This window comes from Manacus vitellinus, unplaced genomic scaffold, assembly GCF_001715985.3.
Source record: "Manacus vitellinus isolate BGI_N305 unplaced genomic scaffold, ASM171598v3 scaffold_38_pilon, whole genome shotgun sequence".
In the NCBI taxonomy this organism is placed as follows: Eukaryota; Metazoa; Chordata; class Aves; order Passeriformes; family Pipridae; genus Manacus; species Manacus vitellinus.
Genome location: NW_021940526.1, coordinates 4,132,268 through 4,153,199, shown reverse-complemented (window position 1 = coordinate 4,153,199; position 20,932 = coordinate 4,132,268). Strand labels below are relative to the sequence as shown.

Genomic DNA, 20,932 nt, shown 5'->3' with positions numbered 1-20,932 from the left:
GAAGTTTGAAGACAAGCTGTGTCATCTACCCTTGAGTTTTCCCAGATCTGTGCCATGAGCACTCTTTCTTTCCTCCCTCTCTCCAGTATTTCTTTCCAAGGTTATTAAATTAAATCAATTCCAGCCTTTCCATGGCCTGATGCTTCCCATTTTGTCTCTTCCCTGGCTTGCTGTGGCCCATCCTACAAGAGTATCCTTGTCTCCATCTTAACCAGCTCCTCCTATGAAGTGACTGGTAAGAAAAATGATTCTTCTAAATAAAGATAACAAAGTAGATCTAATCTAAGACAAATGCCTGGTGAGCAGAGAACTGGTCTTGCTGTTGCATTATATCTCATTTTAAACTCTGTATCTTTGTTTTTACAGAAGTCTCTCTCTTTAAGCTTTGCATGTCAGCCAGGCTGGGTTAACAGATGCACACTGACTGTGCCATGTTTTCCTTAATTTCTGGTACCCTCAAATTACTTTCACTGTTCAAAGGCTGAAGAATTTATTTCTATCTTCCTTTTAATGTGCTTTGTGAGATCTAATCCAACTTTACTACTGGGAAGTCTTTTATTATTACACTTCCTTATCACTTTAAAAAGTAACCTAAACTGAGCTCTTTGTCATCATCTTTGTGCCTTCTGAATACCTAATATTTGTTATTTTCAACGTGCTTATTTATTCCATTTGGCTGGGACACCTTTCTGCATTTTTATTCTTTTTTTTTGTTGAGGATACAAGCTTAAAATAGTTTAGGAATTTTTATTCAAGGAAGTTCCAGGCTTTCAACTTCTGACTGTAGGAATTGTTTACATTATATTCTAAACATTAAATGCATTGATTTCCTTCTTAATTGCAGAACTCTGTGTCATGTATCCTTCATTTTATCTGTTCAGATTCCTTAATTTCACATAGGCTTAAATTGCACATAGATCCTAAATTTTCACAGGCCTAAATTGCACATGGATCTTGGAAGCCAAACAGAATATTACTGATGCAATTTTAGCATCCCAGTGAACCTCAGTGTCTGACAGAGGATACTGCTGCCCCCAAGGATGTACTTTTAAAAAATATATATATATATATAAAAAGCCTTAAAAATGCTTTCCTGAAAATGTTTCCTGAAAACCATCTTGAAGGTATATTTTCAATCTGGACTTCGCCATTTCCCTGATAGCAGGGAAATTTTATTAAAACATTAAAGAATTGATTAAGAGGTTCTGTTCCTATTGAAAGGTACTGTTCTTAATTCCTTTTCTTTTTCCCTGGGGGAATTAGTCACACTGCAGTCATTTTCTGAAGAAGAAGGTAAAAACACGGATAAAATCAGTTTGGAATAAAAGATAAGTCATTATTAAAATATATTATACTGTGCCTATGGGGTTTATTTGTAATAAGAATGTACCATTCTGCCTTACTCTCTCCCATTATAAATTTGGGAACTGATTTTGCCCTGTGGAATTCCCAGCTCAGCCTCGGGCTCAGTGGTCAGGAGGTGCTTCTGTGGATGTCATAAATCCTGCCCAGTTCTGTCCCACACAAACCTTTCCCATCCAGCAGCAAGAAGAATTTGGATTAAGATTCCAGGAACATTTCATTTGGCATCTTTTGTCCTGCTCAGGGCACTGCCAGGTGCAGTCCCCCAGGAATACAGGACCTTTTGGGCTCTCTTATTTAGGGAAGCAGGACGTGGTTCTTGGATGACAATCCTGGTAAAACACTCATTTTCTTCTTCCAAGGTCCCCATTCCTTGGGCTGATGCTTCTCTAGGAAGTGCTGTAGAAATAATAAGATAATTTATACTTCTCCCTTTTTCCATTCTCAGCTCCAAATGGTTTTCCTAATGTGCCAATCCTCACATCTCAGTTGTGAGCTTTACTTATTACATTGCTTTTTTGTTAATATAAGTGAACCTGTCAGATAAATCCTTGGAAGGGATGTGAAAAGAGGGCAAGGTCCTTGCTCTCTATTCCCTGAAATGATGTTAAACAGTCTTTGTCTGTATTAAAACTTACATTTTTTATTTTCTCAGCTCCCCTAGAACCTGCTTTTTATCACCTCTCTGAGTACAAAGCCATGTCTGTAAGGTGAGATGGATGAAAAAAATCAAACTATGGAGACCTCCCTATTTCAGGATAGTGCCTGTCATGGACAGTATTGATATTTTTTTTCCTGTTCCTGGCAATGTTTTTGTGGCAAATTGTGAAAACTCATCTATTTGTGGTAGATAGGTGGCTTTCCCAGGTGAGTTCACCCAATTTCTATGGACTCTTAAAACATCTGATCCTTCTTATGAGTAGATCTCAGTGAACAAGCTTAAATGAATAAGTTTGAATGAATATTCCTCCCAGCTTTCTCTAACTCCTTCTTTTTTTATCTCTTAATTGTAAAACACCACAAGTGCAAACTGGATTAGAGATGCATTTCTCATGTGAATAAATACAGGTACTGTGTTGCAGCAGATATGAAATTTTGTGAACCAAACCTGCTGCCCAACAAGTAAAACCCTTGTAGAGTCTGTACCATGTGCTCAGATGTGCACAGGCTGAATTTTAATTTATTTTTTTATTAGTTTTTATTATTAATTTTATTTTTTATTTATTTATTAATATATTAAGCTGGAACTTATTTATGAGGAAAGTCTTTTACTGACTTTGCCAACAGAAAACCACCTCTGTGGAGAGTCTAAATTGTGGTTCCATGAGACACATATTGGATTTTTTTTTTGTTATCATTCTGATGAAAACCTTTATTGATCTTCTGCTATTTCTGTTTGAAATGAAGACAAACTTGGGCACTTTATGCTGAGAAGAATCCAAGAGGAAATAAAGGGCTTGCTTGAAAATCCAAATGAGAGAAAGGTAAAGCCAAAAGTTTTTGCCATTAGACTAATTGCAATGGAATTGTGGTTGGTGAATGTGCCCTGTGCCTTTCCCAGAAATAGCAGGCAGGGGCAGGTGCTGACATGCTGAAAAGTGTAATTCTGTTCCTCTCAACCTGCTGTTTCTGACTTTGACTGGTGCAAAATGAGATTTCTACAGGCTCCATAACACCAAGGTAAATTTGAGGCTGTTTGTTAGTCACGAGGAACGAGACTGTGTAAAAATTCACCTGAATTCTCTTGGTGCTTATTGATTTTATTTTGGTTTGCTTCCAGGGCCCATCTTCCTCTGCCACAAAAATCCAAGTGTTCCTCTCGTTTTCTCTTCAAAAATTAAGAGTTTTAAACCATGCAGCTTCCAAGCCTGCTTTCCTATATATAAAAGAAAATAAAAATCATTGATTTTTGTGTTACTCTGCGAATGCTTCTTAGAGAAACAGGTTTACTGCCTATGTGGGTAAGTATAAAATTGGCTGTTTAGAAGTTTTATGTTTGATAGCTCCAAAGAGAATAAACTGGAGAACAAATCCAAGTTAGTTACCCACTGCAAAAATGCTCCTTTTTAATTCTTTTTGAGATGAGGTGAAGGGTTAGGAACCTACAGTGTTGATGGTATGGATTATGTCTGCTTGGTGTTGGGGGTTGCTTTATAATAGATTTTTAAATACGGCTGTTTGTCAATGTTTTCACTTCTTGCCGACATCAGTGGTAACAAAAAGCTCAGAGTTCATTTTTTGGTCTGCTGGCAAAACTGATGATTTGGAATAATCCACTAAGTTTGTCTTGTACTGTAAATCCCATTTTAATAGAACATTTTTTCATGGAATAGGGGAAACAAAAGTTAGATGTCCCTTCATGGAATGTTTGTGAGCTTTTACACCATTAAGAAAATATTTTCTCCACAACACCAAGTGAGTCTTTCTGCACAGTTGGTGTGAGTTTTACATTTAAAAAGCTCTTTACTCCTTGGACCAGCTTCCCCTTCGTGGTTGGGAGGCATCTTTTGATTGGTTTGATCCAAAAGAAATCTTGGTATCATCTACTTTAAGCTTTGTCTACCGTCCCCCTGCTCATTGCTGAGGAAATTCATAACTTTTACATGTCTTCTCTTTCTCCAGTAGCTATTGGATGCATTCTTGAGGAGGAAAGCACAGCAGAAGGGAGCATTTAAAATCCTGAAACGCTCTTAATGCCTAGCAGTCAGACAATATCAATTATACATGCCTCTGTGTGTTTAGAAACTCAATAAAACTCTTCCATTTCTCAGTGATCCAGAGGAACAGCTTGTTCTGTAAAAGGCATTTTCTAACTATAGGCAGGTATCAATTCCTTTATTGACTGGATTGATTCCTTCCTCTGCTAATGCAGCTGCACCTCCTGCTGAGGTGACTCTGACCTATAACTTCATATCTGTGCTGCAGGGGGTGAAGAAAACTTGGTTTTCCCCAATGCTGTCAGTGTTGTTTCCATCATCCTAAAAAAAGTTCCCTGATTTCTTCCCTTGCTCAGCACACCACTCCACATTCTCTTTTTTCCATGGACCATATTGTGAGGACGAAGGCAGTCACTCACTCCTGGATACTCACCAGGAGTTATTTCTGTCTCTGACCACAAACTGAATTTGTCCAGAGGCTGATGAGCTTTACATCTCTGTGGTGACCCACACACTGGGATGGGCTCCGGGCTCTCCCTGCCCAGGAATCGTGTGCCAGAAGTGCCAGTGAGATTAGGCAGGTGGGAGGAACTCAAGTGCAGGTGAATTCCAGTCTTTACACTCATTCCACCCACTCCCTTAAGGAGCAGTGTAAAGTCAGCCTTGGAGTTTTAAACACTGACTTACAACTTCTGGTTTTAAAGGAATCAGAGGTCGGGAGATACTTGTAAATCACCCCAGCAGGAAGATGCAGCATCACAGTCTTGAGATGATACAGGAAAGGAGTATTTTCTTGGCCAGAATATTTGCCTGCAGTGCTGTGGAATAGGGAAGTTGGGGAGGAATCCTAATGGAGAGACAGCAAGTAGTGAAGAGCTTCAGTCTCCAGTGGCTGCAGCTGGGAGATGGAGAGAGCCCTGAGCATGAAACTTTACTGCATGCCTGGAGGAAGATGGATCTCTCCTGTATCCCACAGGCTGGAGAGGAGGGGGGAAGCACTCAGCCCTTTGGAATGGTGTGTGCTGTGTCTGCCAACAGCTGCTGCTCCTGAGTGTCATTAGCACCAAACTCGGATCCAGGAATGGCAAACATAGACATGATTTCATTAATATTAAAGGCCTTGCTACAGGAGAGTTCCACGTGTTGACAAGATAACACACAGCTTTAATATAGCAAATTTCTTGAGCTGGTGGGGATTCTGGTGCCTTCCTTGTGGAAAAAATTTGTTTTCAGTGTTTAAAATGAGCCCTGAGTGAGATGGGAGTGAAATCCTGGTCCCTGTTTCCATCAAAGTACTTTTCTTACAGAAACTCGACCTCCCACCTCACTTTTTCAAACAAGTGCCCTCTCCTGATGCTGAGCATCAAGAGTTTCAACAGCAACAAGCATCACCACTTTCAGCTGGTTTTTCAGAATAGACATTTAGCATGTGGTGTTTTACCCCCTTTCCCAGGACAGCTTGTTAATTAAAGTGGATCACTCAGGAGGCCTGTCTGGAAGGAACTCTGGATGGGAGAGGAGGTGCAAACCCAGAGGACCAACACCAAGCACAACCAGCTGTTCTCTTGAAAGGGAGGAGTTAAAAATCCAAGCTGAAAAGGACAAAGAAAGGAGGGGGAAAGGAAAAATCTTGATGCTGGAAAATGAGAAGCTGCTTATCAGAGGAAATGTGGATGTGTGATGCCAGGGTACAACAGTTTTCTTTTCAGTTCCTGTGCTTCCTCCAAAGAGGTTTGACTTCTGAAATATAGAAAAGAAAGGTGGTTATTGCTTATTTTCTCTGCTGGGAGAGATGGAATGGGAAGAGGGGGCAGGTTTTGCACCGTTGATGCTGCAGGGGTAGAGGGTTTCCCTTAATACCCATTGGTATTGAAAACAGCCTGAAATGACTTTTTTATTAGTAAAAAATAACTAATGCGGTCCTTTGGTATTCCCATTAGGAAGGAAGCATATGGAGTCAATGCCAAGTGTGTATTTCTTGTGGCATAAGGAAAAACATGATGCTGGTGGTGGTGGTAGTGAAGATTCTCCCTGGAAAAACAGTGAGAGATGCAGGTAAGATATCCTAATGCTTCCAGGTTTTCCAGGGATGTGAGTTTGCAGGCCACAATCCTGCTATGGGGCTAAAGGGGATGGATAGATTTTTACTGGGATTTTTTTTTCTCTAGCAAGGCAAATCCAGAGAACTGAGTTTTTGTGGTTCCTGCAAAGTCAATGGTAGGGATCTCCCTGGGAATAAGTGCTTGGAACTGTGCTGAGGCCTGATCAGCAGTAGGTCACTGAACCTCTGCCCCAGTGCAAAATGAACAACTTTATTTAGAGAGATGGGACGTTCCAGCAAGTCACCATCAGTGTCACAACCTGCAGAGCTCTCCAGTGCTGCAGGTATCACTGGAATTGTGCTCTGGGAAAACCCATCCCCTGGAACAGCTCTGTGAACCTCCAAGTCCCTCAGAGCCTGCAGAGCTGGCCCAGACACACAGTGCAGACAAAGCACTGCCACAGTCCATTTGTGCCAGGGTTTCCTGGTTCTGACTGCACCCAGATATGACCTAAAACGAGCCATTGTTACAACAGTGACAAAAGGCATGGGGGTAAAAATCACGTTATTTCCTCTGGAAAGAAAAGGGTGCTATTTTTAATCATTTTTCCCCCCTAATCTTTCTATTTTATTCTACTGGTGTTTATAGCAGAGAGCACAATGCTTCTTGTTACGATTGTTCTTCGTGTGACTGGGATATAAGTAGATGTTCCTCAGCAGATTGTCTGGGATACAGAGGCCAGAGAGATTATGCTGCAGGAAGTTCTAAAAAAAAAAAGCCTTACACAATCCACTCCCCCCCAAATAAAAGAAAAAAGCCATAACCCAAACAAAAAACCTAGAAGAGTGTCACAGCTCCCATGTGGAAATTTATTTTACCCTTTGGAATGTAGCTTGCATATCTGTTCTGTTAGGATTCTCTTTTTTTTTTTTTAAAGGGATCACTTCTTCTTGGAAAATCAGATTTACTCTAGAGCTGAGAGGTTTGATTCTGATTGCTGAAAGACAGAAAAGGAAAATAATAAGACAGTAAAAGGAAATATGCCCCTGTCAGCATTTTTTTTTTTTTTTGCTTTTTGGTGGGGAGTGGTTGGCAGGGTTTGTGTTTCAGTTCTCCTGTGGAGCCAAACAGATCCTTGTGACTCCACAGCACCCCAGTCCTCAGGAGGGCTTTCCACATGCTTTAGGCTGGAATTACTGCTGAAAGAGGTTGGCTTTGCCCTCTTTGCTTTTATTTTCATTTCTCCCACGTGATGGCACAAACCAGCAGCGTGGCCTGCAGGGGAACAGGTCAGGAAACAAAACTGAGTGAGCGTTTGTGGAAATTTTAGTGGCTTCAACTGATTTGGGAAGAGGTAGAAAATCTTAAATTATCTGCTCATTTCTACTTAATAGCCAAATATGTCTTCCAGCAACAGTGTTGCTGGTGAAAAAGTTGTTTTGGGCCACACCTCCCAGCTCATCTCTGGATAAGGGAAAAATCTAATGAACAGCAAAGGTGGAATTTTTAAAAATTACTGTAAAAAATGTGTGCTTGGCTTAACACAGGAGTCTGGGGAAAATAATAGGTCCCTCGTGTATTTGAGAAGTGATTTGTGTACAGTAAACAAAAAATAACAAACACCCACTTGGGATGTGCTGGTGTATTATCACCGAGATAAATTAACAGCTCCCCTTTACTTCCCCCACCTTCACCTGTGGTCATCTTGATCTTCCCTTCCCTTCTGCTCCCACTAATCCTCGCCAAAATGGCTGGAAAGAGCTTCTGTTGTGGTGTGGAGAGTTTTCCTGAGATTATTGCTGCTATTTTAGCAAGTTGAATAGATTTACTGAATGCTCAGGAGGACTTTTTGATCTGGACTTTACCAACCTTGGACCCTGTGCAAGAGTAAGTGACCAGGAGAGAGGAGAGGGATTGTTCCCTGTCACCTGAAACAAACTTTTATTCATTTCTGGTTCTGTGAAACCAGAGATTGGTTAAGGATTAAAAAAAAAATCACAAATACTTTATCAAGTAGGTCCTGCTGCCTCAGCCCTTTGTTCTCATTTATGGCAAGTGAATTGTATTCACAGCCACATGTGCCCAAATTACAAATAATTTATCAGGTTATGATCTTTTCCATTATTTTACAGGACGTCTGCTGAAGGAAATAGAGCTGAAGGCCTGGATTGAATGGGTGATGTCTGAAAGGAGCTCCTGGTGGTGAGTGGGTTGGAATGAAACTCAGAGAAAGGGAAGCAAATTTTCAGCATCTCTGTGCCATTGTTTAGATGTTGTGTTTTTACTGAGGTTTTGATAAAACTTATTTAAAAAAAAAAAAGCTAAAATCTTAAAACATCATGAAAACTACTTGCTGTCTGCAAGATGATTTGCAAAAGTAGACAAATTCTGCTGTGCAGTTTCTTTGGATAGTTTTGTGCTCCCTTTTGAGAAGCCTTCTATATCTACAGACTCATCTAAAGAATCTCATCTACAGACTTGGATCCTTTGTCCTAAAACTTGGCCATTCCAGAATTTCTTTTGCCTGAGGAATTCACAGCTTTTTGCAGGCCTTGTAGGAGTTTTCTTTGTCAAGATACAGGCCTTGTGAGAATGGAGTTGAAAGTAGGATGAGTGCTGGAAGGTTCTTGCTGTATCTGGACATTCCCCACATGGGTTTCCTGCCCCTTCAGCTGCCAGGAATAGCAGGGGATGGAAATTCCTTTGGGATGTGGCAGCTGTGTCCTGAAGAGAGGAGTTATAGTTCACAGAAACATCTTCCAGAGTGGATTTTCTTTTCATTTAGTGTCACGTTGAGCGTGTTGACAGGTAACCAGTGCAGGGCTCAGCTGTGTGGCCTCACATGGAGTCTGGCTCACGTTTTGGAATTACTGGCTCTGCTTTAGTGGGATGTGGGAACACAGTTGGCTTTGGTGTGGAACTGCCTGTGGGGTGTCTAAAAGAGGCTGTGGCATAAAACTGAGCAGCTTTTTCCAAGTCACTCTTTATATGAAGTTGAATATTCTGCAGTAGTGTGGCTGGCTGGAAACAGTATTCCTGGGCAACACTGAGCTGCCTTTCAGTGGGAAAGGGAGGGAAGGGAGCTGTGTGAGCAGCAGGGCCTGTGAGCCAGTTCTCAGGGGCAGGAACAAGCTGGGGCAGGCAAATAGGTACCCAGCCAGCTCCCTGAGGAGAGTTAAACTCAGCCTCAGCTTGCTAGGCCTGAATTAAATCAGCATTAACAGAGTATGAGGAGGAGGAAGGTTTCACCCAGGAATAAACTATGGATCCAGTTAACAGGCAAGGGGTATAGGAAATTCTCACGAGGAAACTAAGTTAACTGAACAGGGATTTAAAAGAAGTAACTTTATGAACCGTTAATAGGTGTTTCTTGATATTTTGCAGTGACGGGATCAGCAGGCCCTGCATGTCAGTCAGCTGGGCCTCAGCACTGTGGGGCTGTCACTCTGCTGTGTAATGTTTGGAGTTGCTTCTTTTTCTCAGAAAACTCAGAGTTCAAAACCCCAAACTGGATTTCAAGGGCTTTGTTCCCTCACACCAGCTGTTTGTGTGGCCCCTGCAGTGTCAGATCTGAGGGCTCATTGCTTGAGTGTGCCCTCGGCAATCCCAGTTCCTCAGGGATAAAGGTGTTGCTGGACCGAGCTCCCCAGAGCAGAACTTCATCAGCACGAGGCACAAAAAGCTGATTTTTTTCCTTTGTTTGCTTTTACTACTTGTCACAAATGTAATTTATGTATCTCCTATCCATTTCAGAAAGTGTGGGACGGTGTGAAACTGGCCTTAAAAATATGGCAAGTGACCAGCAGCCTTTCCTGAGAACCAGGTACCTCTGGAGGTGTGGAAGCCTGCGTGTAAAATCCGAATTGTGTGGAAACAAGATGGTTTGTAGCAATTCATTATCCTGGCAACTAGAATTTCCTGGCTGTGCTGGTAGTGTGGTTACTTACTGTTAGTTGGTAACCTGCCTAATCCTACTAACCTTCTTATTGTAACCTGCCTAACTATTGTTAGTAATCGGCTTTGGTTACTAAGCCCTAACTATTAGTAGCAAGTTTTGAGCTGGGCAGGTGCAAATACACTTGTTTTTAGTCCTGTTGACAACTGGCTTTTGCTTGTACCATTTGTGCTCATCAAATTAAACATGATCTCAATTAAATCAAATCAAATTAAACATGGTGTTAATTATCAGGAAATAACAATATTTCTTGCCAGTTAACACATGCCTTCTGTTGTGCTACAGCCACAGAGACATGTGGGGGATTGTCCCATGTGGATAATCCTGGGATGCAGGTCTGTGACACACGGACCATAACTGAACAGAATTAAAAGGGGTGAAGTCCTGCTCGTCCCTGTCATCTCCTAACCTTCACCCCCTTTTGCTGGGAGAGTGGATGAGTTAATTTGACTCAATTAAGGGGCTTGAAAAATGAGGAAGAAAAGGAAGAATGGGGAGGACAGAGCTTGTGCTCCTTGGGCACAGACAGGCTGTTTGATGTGCTCAGCTGTTTGTGGAAAGATTTAAACAGTGGTACTTAGAGTGTGCAGAGATGCCCAGCAGGACTGGGCTGAGGGTTTAGTGGTGTGTTTGTGCACACTCAGCACAGTGGAAACCTCTTAATGCTGTTATTCCTTAATAAAGCTATCTAAAGCACTAGATCAGGTCCTATAACTTCGTGTCTGTGTGGTTTGCCTTGCCCAGTGATCCCTGATTTCTCTGCCCCATCTGACTGCTGGGTGTTTGTAGTACAAAGTAGGGACAGGAATTTTTCTGATACTGTTTGTAAGTCTAAGTTCTGATCTGTCATTCCTCAAATACCTGAAATTCCTACTGAAGAAAGAAGCAATTCTGAGTTTTGCAGGAGCATGCAAGGGCTTTTTTTTTTTCTTTTAACCAAAAAAATTATACAACCAGAGATGTAAGACTATAATTCCACTGAAGGTGAGGAAGGTATTTTGTTATTCTCTTCATCTGTAAAAGATAATGATGTAATAATTTTTTCCTCAAATGAAAAGAGGATGTAACCTCCTGCTTGATGTTGTGATAATTATGCACATGAGGAGATGGTTTCTAGAGGAAACAGTATTTTAAATACAAAGAATGCTTGAAAAAGCACAATATCCAAAACTTCTGGCTTCTTATTTCAAAAATAAATATGTATAATTATTATAGAGAAACACTCTTCCTGCACTTGGAATTTATTATTTAATACTAGAGCCTACATGCAAAGTTATCCCCTTCTTCCCATGTGGTATTTTTAATCCTTTCTCCAGATACACCTTTCTCATTTTCTTTGCAAATTTTTGAACATGTTTCTACTTTTGTGCTCTGGCCATTAATTAAAATATTAAAGACAGAATATTCAATAATCTGTGAGAAACTTTCCTATTCATCTCCCTCCTGCAGCCTCCCTGAAAGCACAAACTCATCAGCATTTCTCCTTTAATGAGCTTCTTACCTCAAAATGCTTCTACTGTAATTTGCCAAAATCTTTCACCTGGATTTCGATTTTCATGTGGAACTTACTGGTTCTTTTCTTTAAATAGAGTTATTTTCTCTCAGTTTTTCTGGTTTGTCTACACGTTCCTCTTCTTTGTTTGAAGCATTTTTTACTTTGCTTCACGAGGTTTAATTCACCTTGACCCGTCAGTCTCTGTTTCTATTCTGTCATCTCTGATTTTTCTTTGCTTTCTTTCCTTTCTAATTCCTTGCTGGAATGTTTATCCCTTTATGTTTGTAATGCAATTTCTGAACAGTTTTGTTGGGTTTTTTTCTACCTAAATCTCATTATCCTTCCACTTTGAAAAGCTGATTTCCATAAGTGGTTCCTTTAATATCTCTGAGTTTGATCTCCCCTCTCTTTCCCAAATTAAAGAATCCTGGTGTATATTGTCATGTGAAAACTAAAGTACCTTCTTGTATTAAAACCATTTATATTTGATCATTCCTGTTGTCTTTTTCCAGTCACATAATTCCCTGTTAAGATGAGAGGAGCAGGAATGCAGTATTCAGGATGGAACTGTGCTTTGGGAATATATTTTACCCTCACATGCATTTAGTTGCACTGATTAAAACTGAACTATATCTTCTTCCATCACTGCCATCAGGCTGGAAATCCAGGTAAACCACATCCATTGGATCTCTTTATTCCACATGATTCTGCTTGACTTTTTCAGAAATGCTGAAAAAAAAGCTGAAGTATAACCTCGAAAAGGTTATATCATATTTTATATCCTAGTTCAGTGTTCATTAATTCTGTTACTGTTAATATGAAAAAAACTTCAGTGAAAAACTCAATCCAAATTATACATAGGTCCCCAACTCCATCTTCTAAAACCTTTAAAAGCAGTGATTTTGCTACTTTCAGTTCAAAGGAGTTTTAGTAGTACTTTTATTCCCTATTTTAATAATTCAACAATTGTATATTCGTTCTTTTAGAACATTTAATTGAGTGCTGTCAGATCTTTAGAAACACATTGATTGTTTTTCTGATTTGAAATCTCTTCCAATAATCTGAGAAAAGCCATAACTTACATCTCCTCTGTCTTCTTTCAGAAAAAAGATTTAATTTCCTAAAGAGACAAGTCCCAGTAATGTGTGATTATTAACTGGACAACTCTTCAGAATTACAAAATGCTCACAAAGACAAGCAAACCAACCTTGAGTTTGGACTGTGGGGCTGCCAGGTATAAGTAGAGACTGTAAACTCTGATTTTTACCTTGTGAAGTAATGATTAACATTTTCAATATTTTCATTAATTATTAATTCATATTTTATTCAAGTCTTTTTTAGAAAAAGTTTCAATTTCGCATTTAGTTATGCTCACGTTTCAGAAATAAATAAAAGCAATGATGTTTAAAAAAAAGTTCAAACATTGAGAGACTGTGTAACAAAGTAAGGAGGAAGAAACAATAACAGGTTTTCTGTGCATGTGATGTTTCCCAGCACCGAGTGTGCCAGGTTAGCAAGAAAGCCAGTCATAGCAGAAGGAAAAAAAACAACCCCCAAACTTTTTATTTCCATTCTTTGTTGTGTTGTAGCTGAAGCCCTGAGTAACCTGTGTGTAAGAAGAGGTACTACAGCACTTCTTGCCATAGCTTGACACAACCTGAGGTAACCAAGAGTCTCCCTTTAGTGGGATATAATGGCATTTACTGCTCCAAAGTCTTTGCCAGCACGTGGAAAAAGCTGGATGTGAGACCTCAGTGCTTACACAGCACACGAGGTGTTGTTATTAAACAATGGTTGTCGTTTCTTTGTTAAGATCAGAGGTGCACTAAAGCCACACAAGACTAGAATAAAGAAGTTTAATGCAAAAGTAGATTATTTTCTTGGTGGAAAAACTGGTAACTTGAGGTTTCTTACTGGAGAACAAACCAAATTGCTGCACTGGGAGGGCTCTGAAGTGAAGAGGGAAGAATTCACAGAATTTTGTATCTGGAGCAAAGCACCATTTTTTTTCTCTGTTCCTCTTCCAGCAATGGAAGAGGTTCCTGAGCCCTGGGACATCCTGTCAGTTGGCTTCTTCATCGCTGGCTTTGTCTTCAGAATCATCACTTTCATATTCCTCATCCTCATACTGGGAGGCCCCCTCGGCCTCAGGATCAGACTGACCTTCCTCCTCCTGCTCCTGGGAGCGCTCAGACCCAGAGCTGGGGCTGGAATGATCCTCCTCCTGCTCCCCTTCCTCCTGGGAATGGCCAAGTGACTGATCTGCCTTTGCTTCCTCTTCCTCCTCCTCCTGGGAATGGCCAGGGGACAAGCCTGCCTTTGCTTCCTCCTCCTCTTCCTCGCTGTTCCGGACGGAGGGTGGGCTGGACTTGGGCTCAGGAGCATCAGGGCTGGCTCTGGGCTCTTCCTCATCCTCCAGCTCACTGCACTGCTCATCTGGGGTGGAGGTTTTGACACCTTTTCCCTTCTCTTCCTCTTCCTCCTCCTCCTCCTCCTCCCAGGACTGCTCAGAGTGGGGACTGTCCTCGGCTGCTCCCTCAAGGAATCCCCTTTCCCTCACTTTGATCTCGATGACTCTGAAAAGACAATTGGCAGGTGAGATTCTGTTTTCTGGGAAAGTACTTTTTAAAGTACCCTCCTGTAATACAGGACAAATCCTGGTATTCTTGGCTGGGGCAGAACTGGGGAAGGAAAAGGGAAGGGAAGGGGACACACCAGAGTCTCTTTTATGCTAAAAAGTAACTCAACAGTATTGCCTGTATACTCCATTTTTTTTATTTCTACTTCCCTTTAAATCATAACACTTAATGGATATTGAAAATGAATTTTTATAAGGCTTATTTTAAAAAAAATTAACTTTAAATTTTAAATCAGGTTTAAATTTAAACCTTCATCAGGTAATGACAAATGAAGTGACTTCACTAGCAACCTGCCAGAATTTTTGGTGAAAGGAACAAATAAAAAAATGTTTTTCTTCATTTTTCTTACATAACCAGTGCTCTCTTCCATTTTATGAAATAATATTTAATTCAGGAAGAACAATAAAAAGCACATGCTACCACTAACATTGGTAAAGCAAACCACATAGTCAAACAGTTCCCTGGGAAATACTGTAAATAATTTAAAAAAACACCCCAAATCTCCACACTAAAAATGTCTTTCAAATTATTAGATGTGCAGTGGGTGAGAAAAACAAAAGCCCTCAGTAATCTCTACCTTTCTCTGGCATCAGTGGAGATGAAATCTTCAGCAGTGGAGCATTGGAGCACAATAGTTGTTTGTCCTTTCTTTGCAACAAACTCTGGGTTTATCCCCAGTGCTCTCAGTCTGTTGGAATAATGCTTTTCTGCAGCTATTCTGGCATTTTTCTGTGGAAAAACCACAATGGTTCTGTGTTATCTAATGCATTGAATGCCTGCCTTTGGATGCTTTTATTGAGATTAATCCTCTGTTTCATTAATTGCAGCTGACAAGTGGAATGATTGTTCACTGCAGGTAAGAATGGCAAAGCAATACTTGAAAATTTTACATCAGATTTTCCTTTCCTGTGCTGGCAATTTTTGGTTGTGTTCAGAACTCTGAACTGGACACACTCACAATGGTTAGTCACAAAAATTAGTAACATTTACGTGGGGCAACAGAGATTGAAACAGATAAATGCTGGTCTAAAAAAATGTTTTTCAAGTGTCTCCTAAACATGTTTGACTACAAATGTCTTATTCAGTATCTGCAGTTAAGAATTGAGCAGTAACACAGAAACAAGGCAACCTGAGTGACTCTTTCAAAAAGCAAAGGCCTCTGTTTTACTCTTTCTTCCATTTCTTGCAACTCTTGCAAATATTCCTGCCTTCTCCGCTTCTCATTGTTCCTAAGGGAAGCAGAGCACAGGAGAAATTGTTATTAATTCATAATACAACAAGTGACTTTCTACAGCAGCTAAATTGCTCATAACAAACTAAATATTGTCCCACTTAAAGATAAAGAAAAGGTAAGTACTGAACGAACCCGTCTCTGAAGTTGTCACTTGGGCTAAGCAGAGGCAGGTTACTGAGGTTAAACAGAGGCTGGGTTTGGATTCTTGGAGGTTTTGGGGATTTTAAAAACAAAAATTTGGATACTTGAGGGTTTCTAAATGCTGCTTTCACACAGATCTTCCATCTGCTCTAAGCAAAATTAAACAGAGTGCACCACAGGATGTAAATAGCATTAAATAAAAATCAGTGCTTTTAAAGTTTGGTGAGATTCCTGCTGCTCTAGCAGTTGATCTCCCACAGGACACTTTATTCCTAGTTGGCTTTTCAGGGGCCCAGTCAATAGAGCAGGATGATGAAACTGTTGATTCATCAGCTGAAATGGTCATTTGGATCACAGCAAGCACTGGATAATCCAGGTAGGATGGGTGGTAATCCTCAGTGTGTGACAGACACCTCGCTAGGCCAAGGATGAGATCCAGGGGGCATTTTACCCTCCTCTCTCCTCCTGCCTCTCTCCCTGCCCATCTCTGAATTCCTGGGACGTGGCTGTGCACCAAGGCAAGTTATTCTCCATTTTGGGGAGTGAACTTCTTTGTTGCTCCTTGCTTGGAAGAGCACTTGCCCTGACAGACCTCATTCCCCAACTGCTGAAATGAGCATTATCAGGTTAAGCCCTTGGAGCAGCCCCAGAGCATCAGAACCAGGGAAATAACCTTGCTTTGTAATGGCATCACTTTATGTGCAGACAAGAATTAAGCCATGAGTGTTTTACAGAGCTCCTCAAATCTGATTAAGCTGAACACTGCAGTGTGAATTTTGCTGGTGAATGAACTCAAACCAAATCTGCACAAACACCCACTGTCTCTCTTCACTCTCCACCTACTCTGACTCCAATTGTTTTCTGCTTCTGTCCCGGAGCCAGCAGATCATCTCCAAGGACACATACGTTATAAAGCTCCTGTTCCCAACAGAATGCCTGGTTACTGGAAATCAGGAGTCCTGTTTGCCCAGGAATCCTGCCCAGGCATGAAGCAGCAGGGGCAGAGCAGCCCGTGCCTCTCACCATCTCCACACAACAGCACCTGAAGTTGGTGATCCTCCTGCAGTGCCATTGTGCCAGGCCAGATCACAAACCCCACTAAAGACTCAAACAGGATTAATTTTTTTGTAAGATTAAAAAGAGCAAGAAGCAGAAATGGTTTTAAATCAGCCCCAGACACCAGGTCAAGCAGCAGTTGTGGGGTTAGATCTGTGTCAGAGAGCTGGAGCCACCTGGAGTGCCAGCTCCCAGCACTGGTGTCATTCCCTGCCTGCTGCTTCCCTCAGTCATACAGAAACAGTCTTTCAGTTGTATCTCTCCTACAGGTAACTTTGCATCCCACTCCTCCCAAACACCAGCAGCTTCCTGGGTAGCTGCTGTTACATGTGTGAAGTTAAAAATCATATTCCTGCTCCAATCTTCCCTCTCCAGTGGGGCCTGCAGGGACAAAGAAGTGACTTGCGGAATGTTCACTGCCCCAAGGTACCAGTGCAGTATCCAGCTGTGCAAGGCTATTCTGTAACTACACTGTTCCTTTTCCTTTGAATTGTTATAAACTTTTCCTCTTTAGTTGATGTGTTAATTCAGAAAACACAGGAGTCCCCTATTAGCTAATCTGTAATACTCTAAGGTGGAATATATATTTCTATATATATGTTCTAATGACTTCAATATAGATTGGAAACAATTTCCCAGTTGAAACACTAAATTTGACCATTTTGACTATCTGCTTGCACAATGTTTAATTTATCACATGTCATCATGGTAACTTAGACTATTTTTTTACACATCGTATGTTTAACATACAATGCAATCCTGAACCTCCCATTCTCATTGTTGGATGAGAGGTTCTGGATTCAGGGGAATGCCACAAAATACCTGAATGTTTTTAATTTGGATTTAGACATCTGAGCAAGGCTCTGATGTGGGTCAATGGCCTCAGCCCGAGCCAGTACAATTTTCTGGAATTTTTTCTTTCTTTGTTTCTGCTTTGTTCTGTTCCTTTTTTGTTGTTCTTCCAGCTTTCTCTTTTCCTCAAGTGAATTCCTGGTGGGGAAAATAAACTAAGGCTGAATTCATATTAAACCAAGAGCACCACTTCAAAGGAAGCTTTGGCAAAGATGATTCCAAGGAGGAAAACGAGGTTGCCATGAGAGGACACAAAGTATGTGCCATTTTAAGGGATTCAGGATATCCTGGGAAACAGCAGTCATTCATCCCTTTCCTAGGGACATTCTGAGAAAAATTCACTATTGTTTCTTCAACAATCATAAATCTAAAGTATGTTGGTTTATATTATTTTAAGTTTTATATTATAATTAAGCCCTTATATTAACAAATTCAGTCCTGTATTCACTGCATGGAAGAATTAACTACATGTGTAGAAATAATAATATAAAAAAAATCTACTTTTAAAGTACACATAAAGTAGAACATCTCTAAGTAGTCACCTTAAGGCTTGTAGCCTTTGTCTGGTGGACTCTGTGTTTTTGGGAGACTTGGATTTTCCAGCTCCCAAGAGTTGGGAATTCTCACTTGAATATCTCGTTTGGGGTTTCCGTCTGGGAGAGGCGAATGGCCACCGGGTTTCCTTCAGCTTCTCTTCATCCTCCTCAATGTCCTTCAGAATCTTGCCCTTGTTTGAGGGGATATATGAAGTCAGAAGGTTGAAGGGCTCACACACTGTGAGGTCTTTCACTTGCCTTTGCTGCAGGAGCCGTTTCTGGAATCTCTCATATAACCTTTCAAAGTCTGGAATGCTGGAGTTGATCCTGGGTTTGTGCGCTGTTTGTTTTGGGTCAGTGCTCTTGTGTTTCTTGGGTTTTTTGGTCTCTTTTAAGGCCAGCCTGCTGTTGGGGACAGAGGAATTACGCAGCATCTCCTCAGCTCTCATCCTGATCCTGATTTCCCTGTAGAGCTCCTCCTCCTTCAGCCTCTCATTAAAATCTGGGCTATAAACACACTTGGGAACAGGTTTCGCTCTGAACACTTTGGCCGGACTTTCAGGCACGGAAATGTCTCTTAACTGCATTTTCCTGATTTCACTCCTTTGCCTCTCTCGTTCGATGAATTTAAAGGGTTTCTGGGAAGCCAAGAGCTTGAGTTTGCTCCTCTCCTTCACAGACCTCCTGCGCTCCTCGTTCCGCTGCACGATGTCGTGGTAGAGCGGGAGGAAGACGGCGGCGGGCACCGGGTTGGCCCGGAATTTTTTCTGGCACTCCGCCTCTTCCTCCAGCTGCTTCTTCAGTAAGTGATTCTCCAGTTCGATCCGTGACTTGGATTTAACGTTCTGTTCTTTCTTCTGAGCTTCTCTGATGGTCATCTGGAAAGGCTTGGGCACGGTGACTTTGGGGGACCACTCCTTGGGTTTCTTCCGGGTCTTCCTGCAGGTGGGTGAGACGGGCGGGCTGTCTGGGAGGCGGGAGATGTAGTCTTCCATGGAGAACCCATCCCACATCTTCTCAATCCGTTGCTTAGCCAACGAGGATGATCCGGTTTCACTCCCGTTTCCTTCAAACACTAATTCCACGTCAGACACGTCGGATATAGTCGAGCCCGAGGGATCACTTAAGTCGGAGTCTGAAAAGGATTTGTGCAAGTTTAGAGGCTGATACGAGCTCCTGTCCCAAGTTGGCCTTGAAAAAAGGGGGGAAAAAAAAGCTTGGTTTGAGCCAGTCCAACATTGGTGCAAAGCCAGTAAATTCACTTTAAGGAATCATTACTAGAAACAAAAAGGACAGTGGCTGAGGAGGACAAGAAGGGAAAAGAGCAGCACTCTGGGCACGCACACCAGATCCCAGTTTTAGTGCTGATCACCAAGTCAGCACTTCCTAGGGAAAGGCCCTGTGCTTTCCTAAACATGCTGCCCAGTCCCTGCTGCACACCCTCCTCTGAACCTCACAGGCTGTTTAGCGAGGTGATGAGCATTTTTATTATTAAAACTGACTGTTCTCTGATCACCTGCTCACAGGAGACGGTGAGACGAACACTTTCCAGCCCCACAAACACAGCCTGCTGTTTTACAGCTCCCTGCAAAGCATCTGGGAATCCTCAGATAAAAAGTGCCCCCCAACTTACCTACAAGAGTTAAAAGAGGTGTCCTTTCTCTTGTCCAAGGGTTGTGCTCCTCTTAAATGCAGTTTGTTACGATACATACTTTCCAATTTTTTCATGGTCTCCAGATGGGCATTCTTCAACTCTTCCAGCTTCAAGTAATACTCTTGATTGGAATTGCATATTTTGGAGAAGTCTATCCACTTGTCACAGTCTCCTTTTAGAGGGGGGGTCTGTGCTCTGTTGGTGTTCGAATCTAAATCAAAGCCATCCTGGAAAAGATGTTTTTAAAATTTTCTGTTAGAAGAAAGGGGAACGAGGTTCTTAATGTTGCTTTATTCTAATTTAGTCTAATGGATGATACAGTAACACCAAATAGAGTTAACCTGTATACAAATGTTACTGCAGAGATCCATGGAATAATCTTATTGTATATTAATTTATGTCCCGGGGGCCTTATTTAAAGCCTGTAAAAATTCCCAAGTCTGTCCTGTTATCAATATATTTATAACAGGAATTATGATCAAAAGGACTTACCAAAAGAAAAAACATAACTATTTTGTAAAGTGCAGTTTTTCCTTGATCACTATGCAGCTCTAAAAAAGCCTTTATTAAAAGCAAACAAAACCCCAACAGAACCTTCCTGCCTCCCATTGCCATAAGAATTCTAGAAATAAGTTATTAGAGATCTGGTGTATAAAAGTTTATTCCCATTTCCATAACTTACTGTGAGATAACAGGGATTCTGCACAGCTTATATGTCCAATACTGTTGGAACTATATATGCCAGCCTATATATGACTATATATAAAACATATATATAACTATACTGCCAGCACTGGCAGCTGTGTGCAGGTAATATTCTTTAAACATTTTTAAAGCTTACACAAGTCAGGGAAGTTATTAAAGTCAGGTTAATCTGCATTACAAAGGCTTCATTTTGTCCTTTAAAAAAAAAATAATCACGGGGCAATTTCTCTGTCTTGAAAATTAGAATACAACTTTTCCACACCGGAGCTATTTTAACAAGCTTTGACATTCCGACAGAAAGTCTTGTAGGTTTTCACAGCAAAAATCCCTTAACTCTGGCGTGGAAGAAACGAGCGGCCCAAACGCAACGGGAATTCCACGAACACAGAGGGAAATTCAAAGCGTTGTTAGAGAACCCCCAGTGAGGGGCATTATCCACCTCTCCCTGGATCTGTGTGTAAACCCCGCGGAGCGCTCCAAGCCTCTTCCCTGGGCTCGGGCACCGCCAGCTCCTCCATCTGCTCTCCAGAGCCGGGGTGCCCAAGCTCATTAAGGGATCGGCGCTGCAGCGGGGCCGTCCGTCTGCCAGGCCTCTCCCTGCCTC

General features: G+C 41.4%; 1 protein-coding gene and 1 long non-coding RNA gene across 2 annotated transcripts; one reads left to right on the top strand and one right to left on the bottom strand.

Moving 5' to 3' along the window:
• Window positions 1–109: 109 nt before the first annotated feature.
• On the top strand, window positions 110–13,146 carry LOC108640585. The gene is made up of 10 exons (XR_003915976.1): window positions 110–235; window positions 2,018–2,846; window positions 3,985–4,185; window positions 4,724–5,707; window positions 5,960–6,074; window positions 8,194–8,263; window positions 9,815–9,942; window positions 12,024–12,179; window positions 12,615–12,745; window positions 13,101–13,146. It is a non-coding gene; the product is annotated as an uncharacterized LOC108640585 (long non-coding RNA).
• An 8-nt stretch (window positions 13,147–13,154) lies between these two features.
• FAM161A (FAM161 centrosomal protein A) lies at window positions 13,155–20,617 on the bottom strand. Its single transcript, XM_029961636.1, has 6 exons — window positions 20,591–20,617; window positions 19,603–19,850; window positions 17,976–19,160; window positions 15,280–15,379; window positions 14,728–14,879; window positions 13,155–14,087 (listed from the first exon to the last, which is right to left on the bottom strand). Exons 1-6 carry the CDS (start codon window positions 20,615–20,617, stop codon window positions 13,574–13,576), a joined length of 2,226 nt encoding a protein of 741 aa, XP_029817496.1. The 3' UTR covers window positions 13,155–13,573.
• Between the last annotated feature and the right edge of the window lie 315 nt (window positions 20,618–20,932).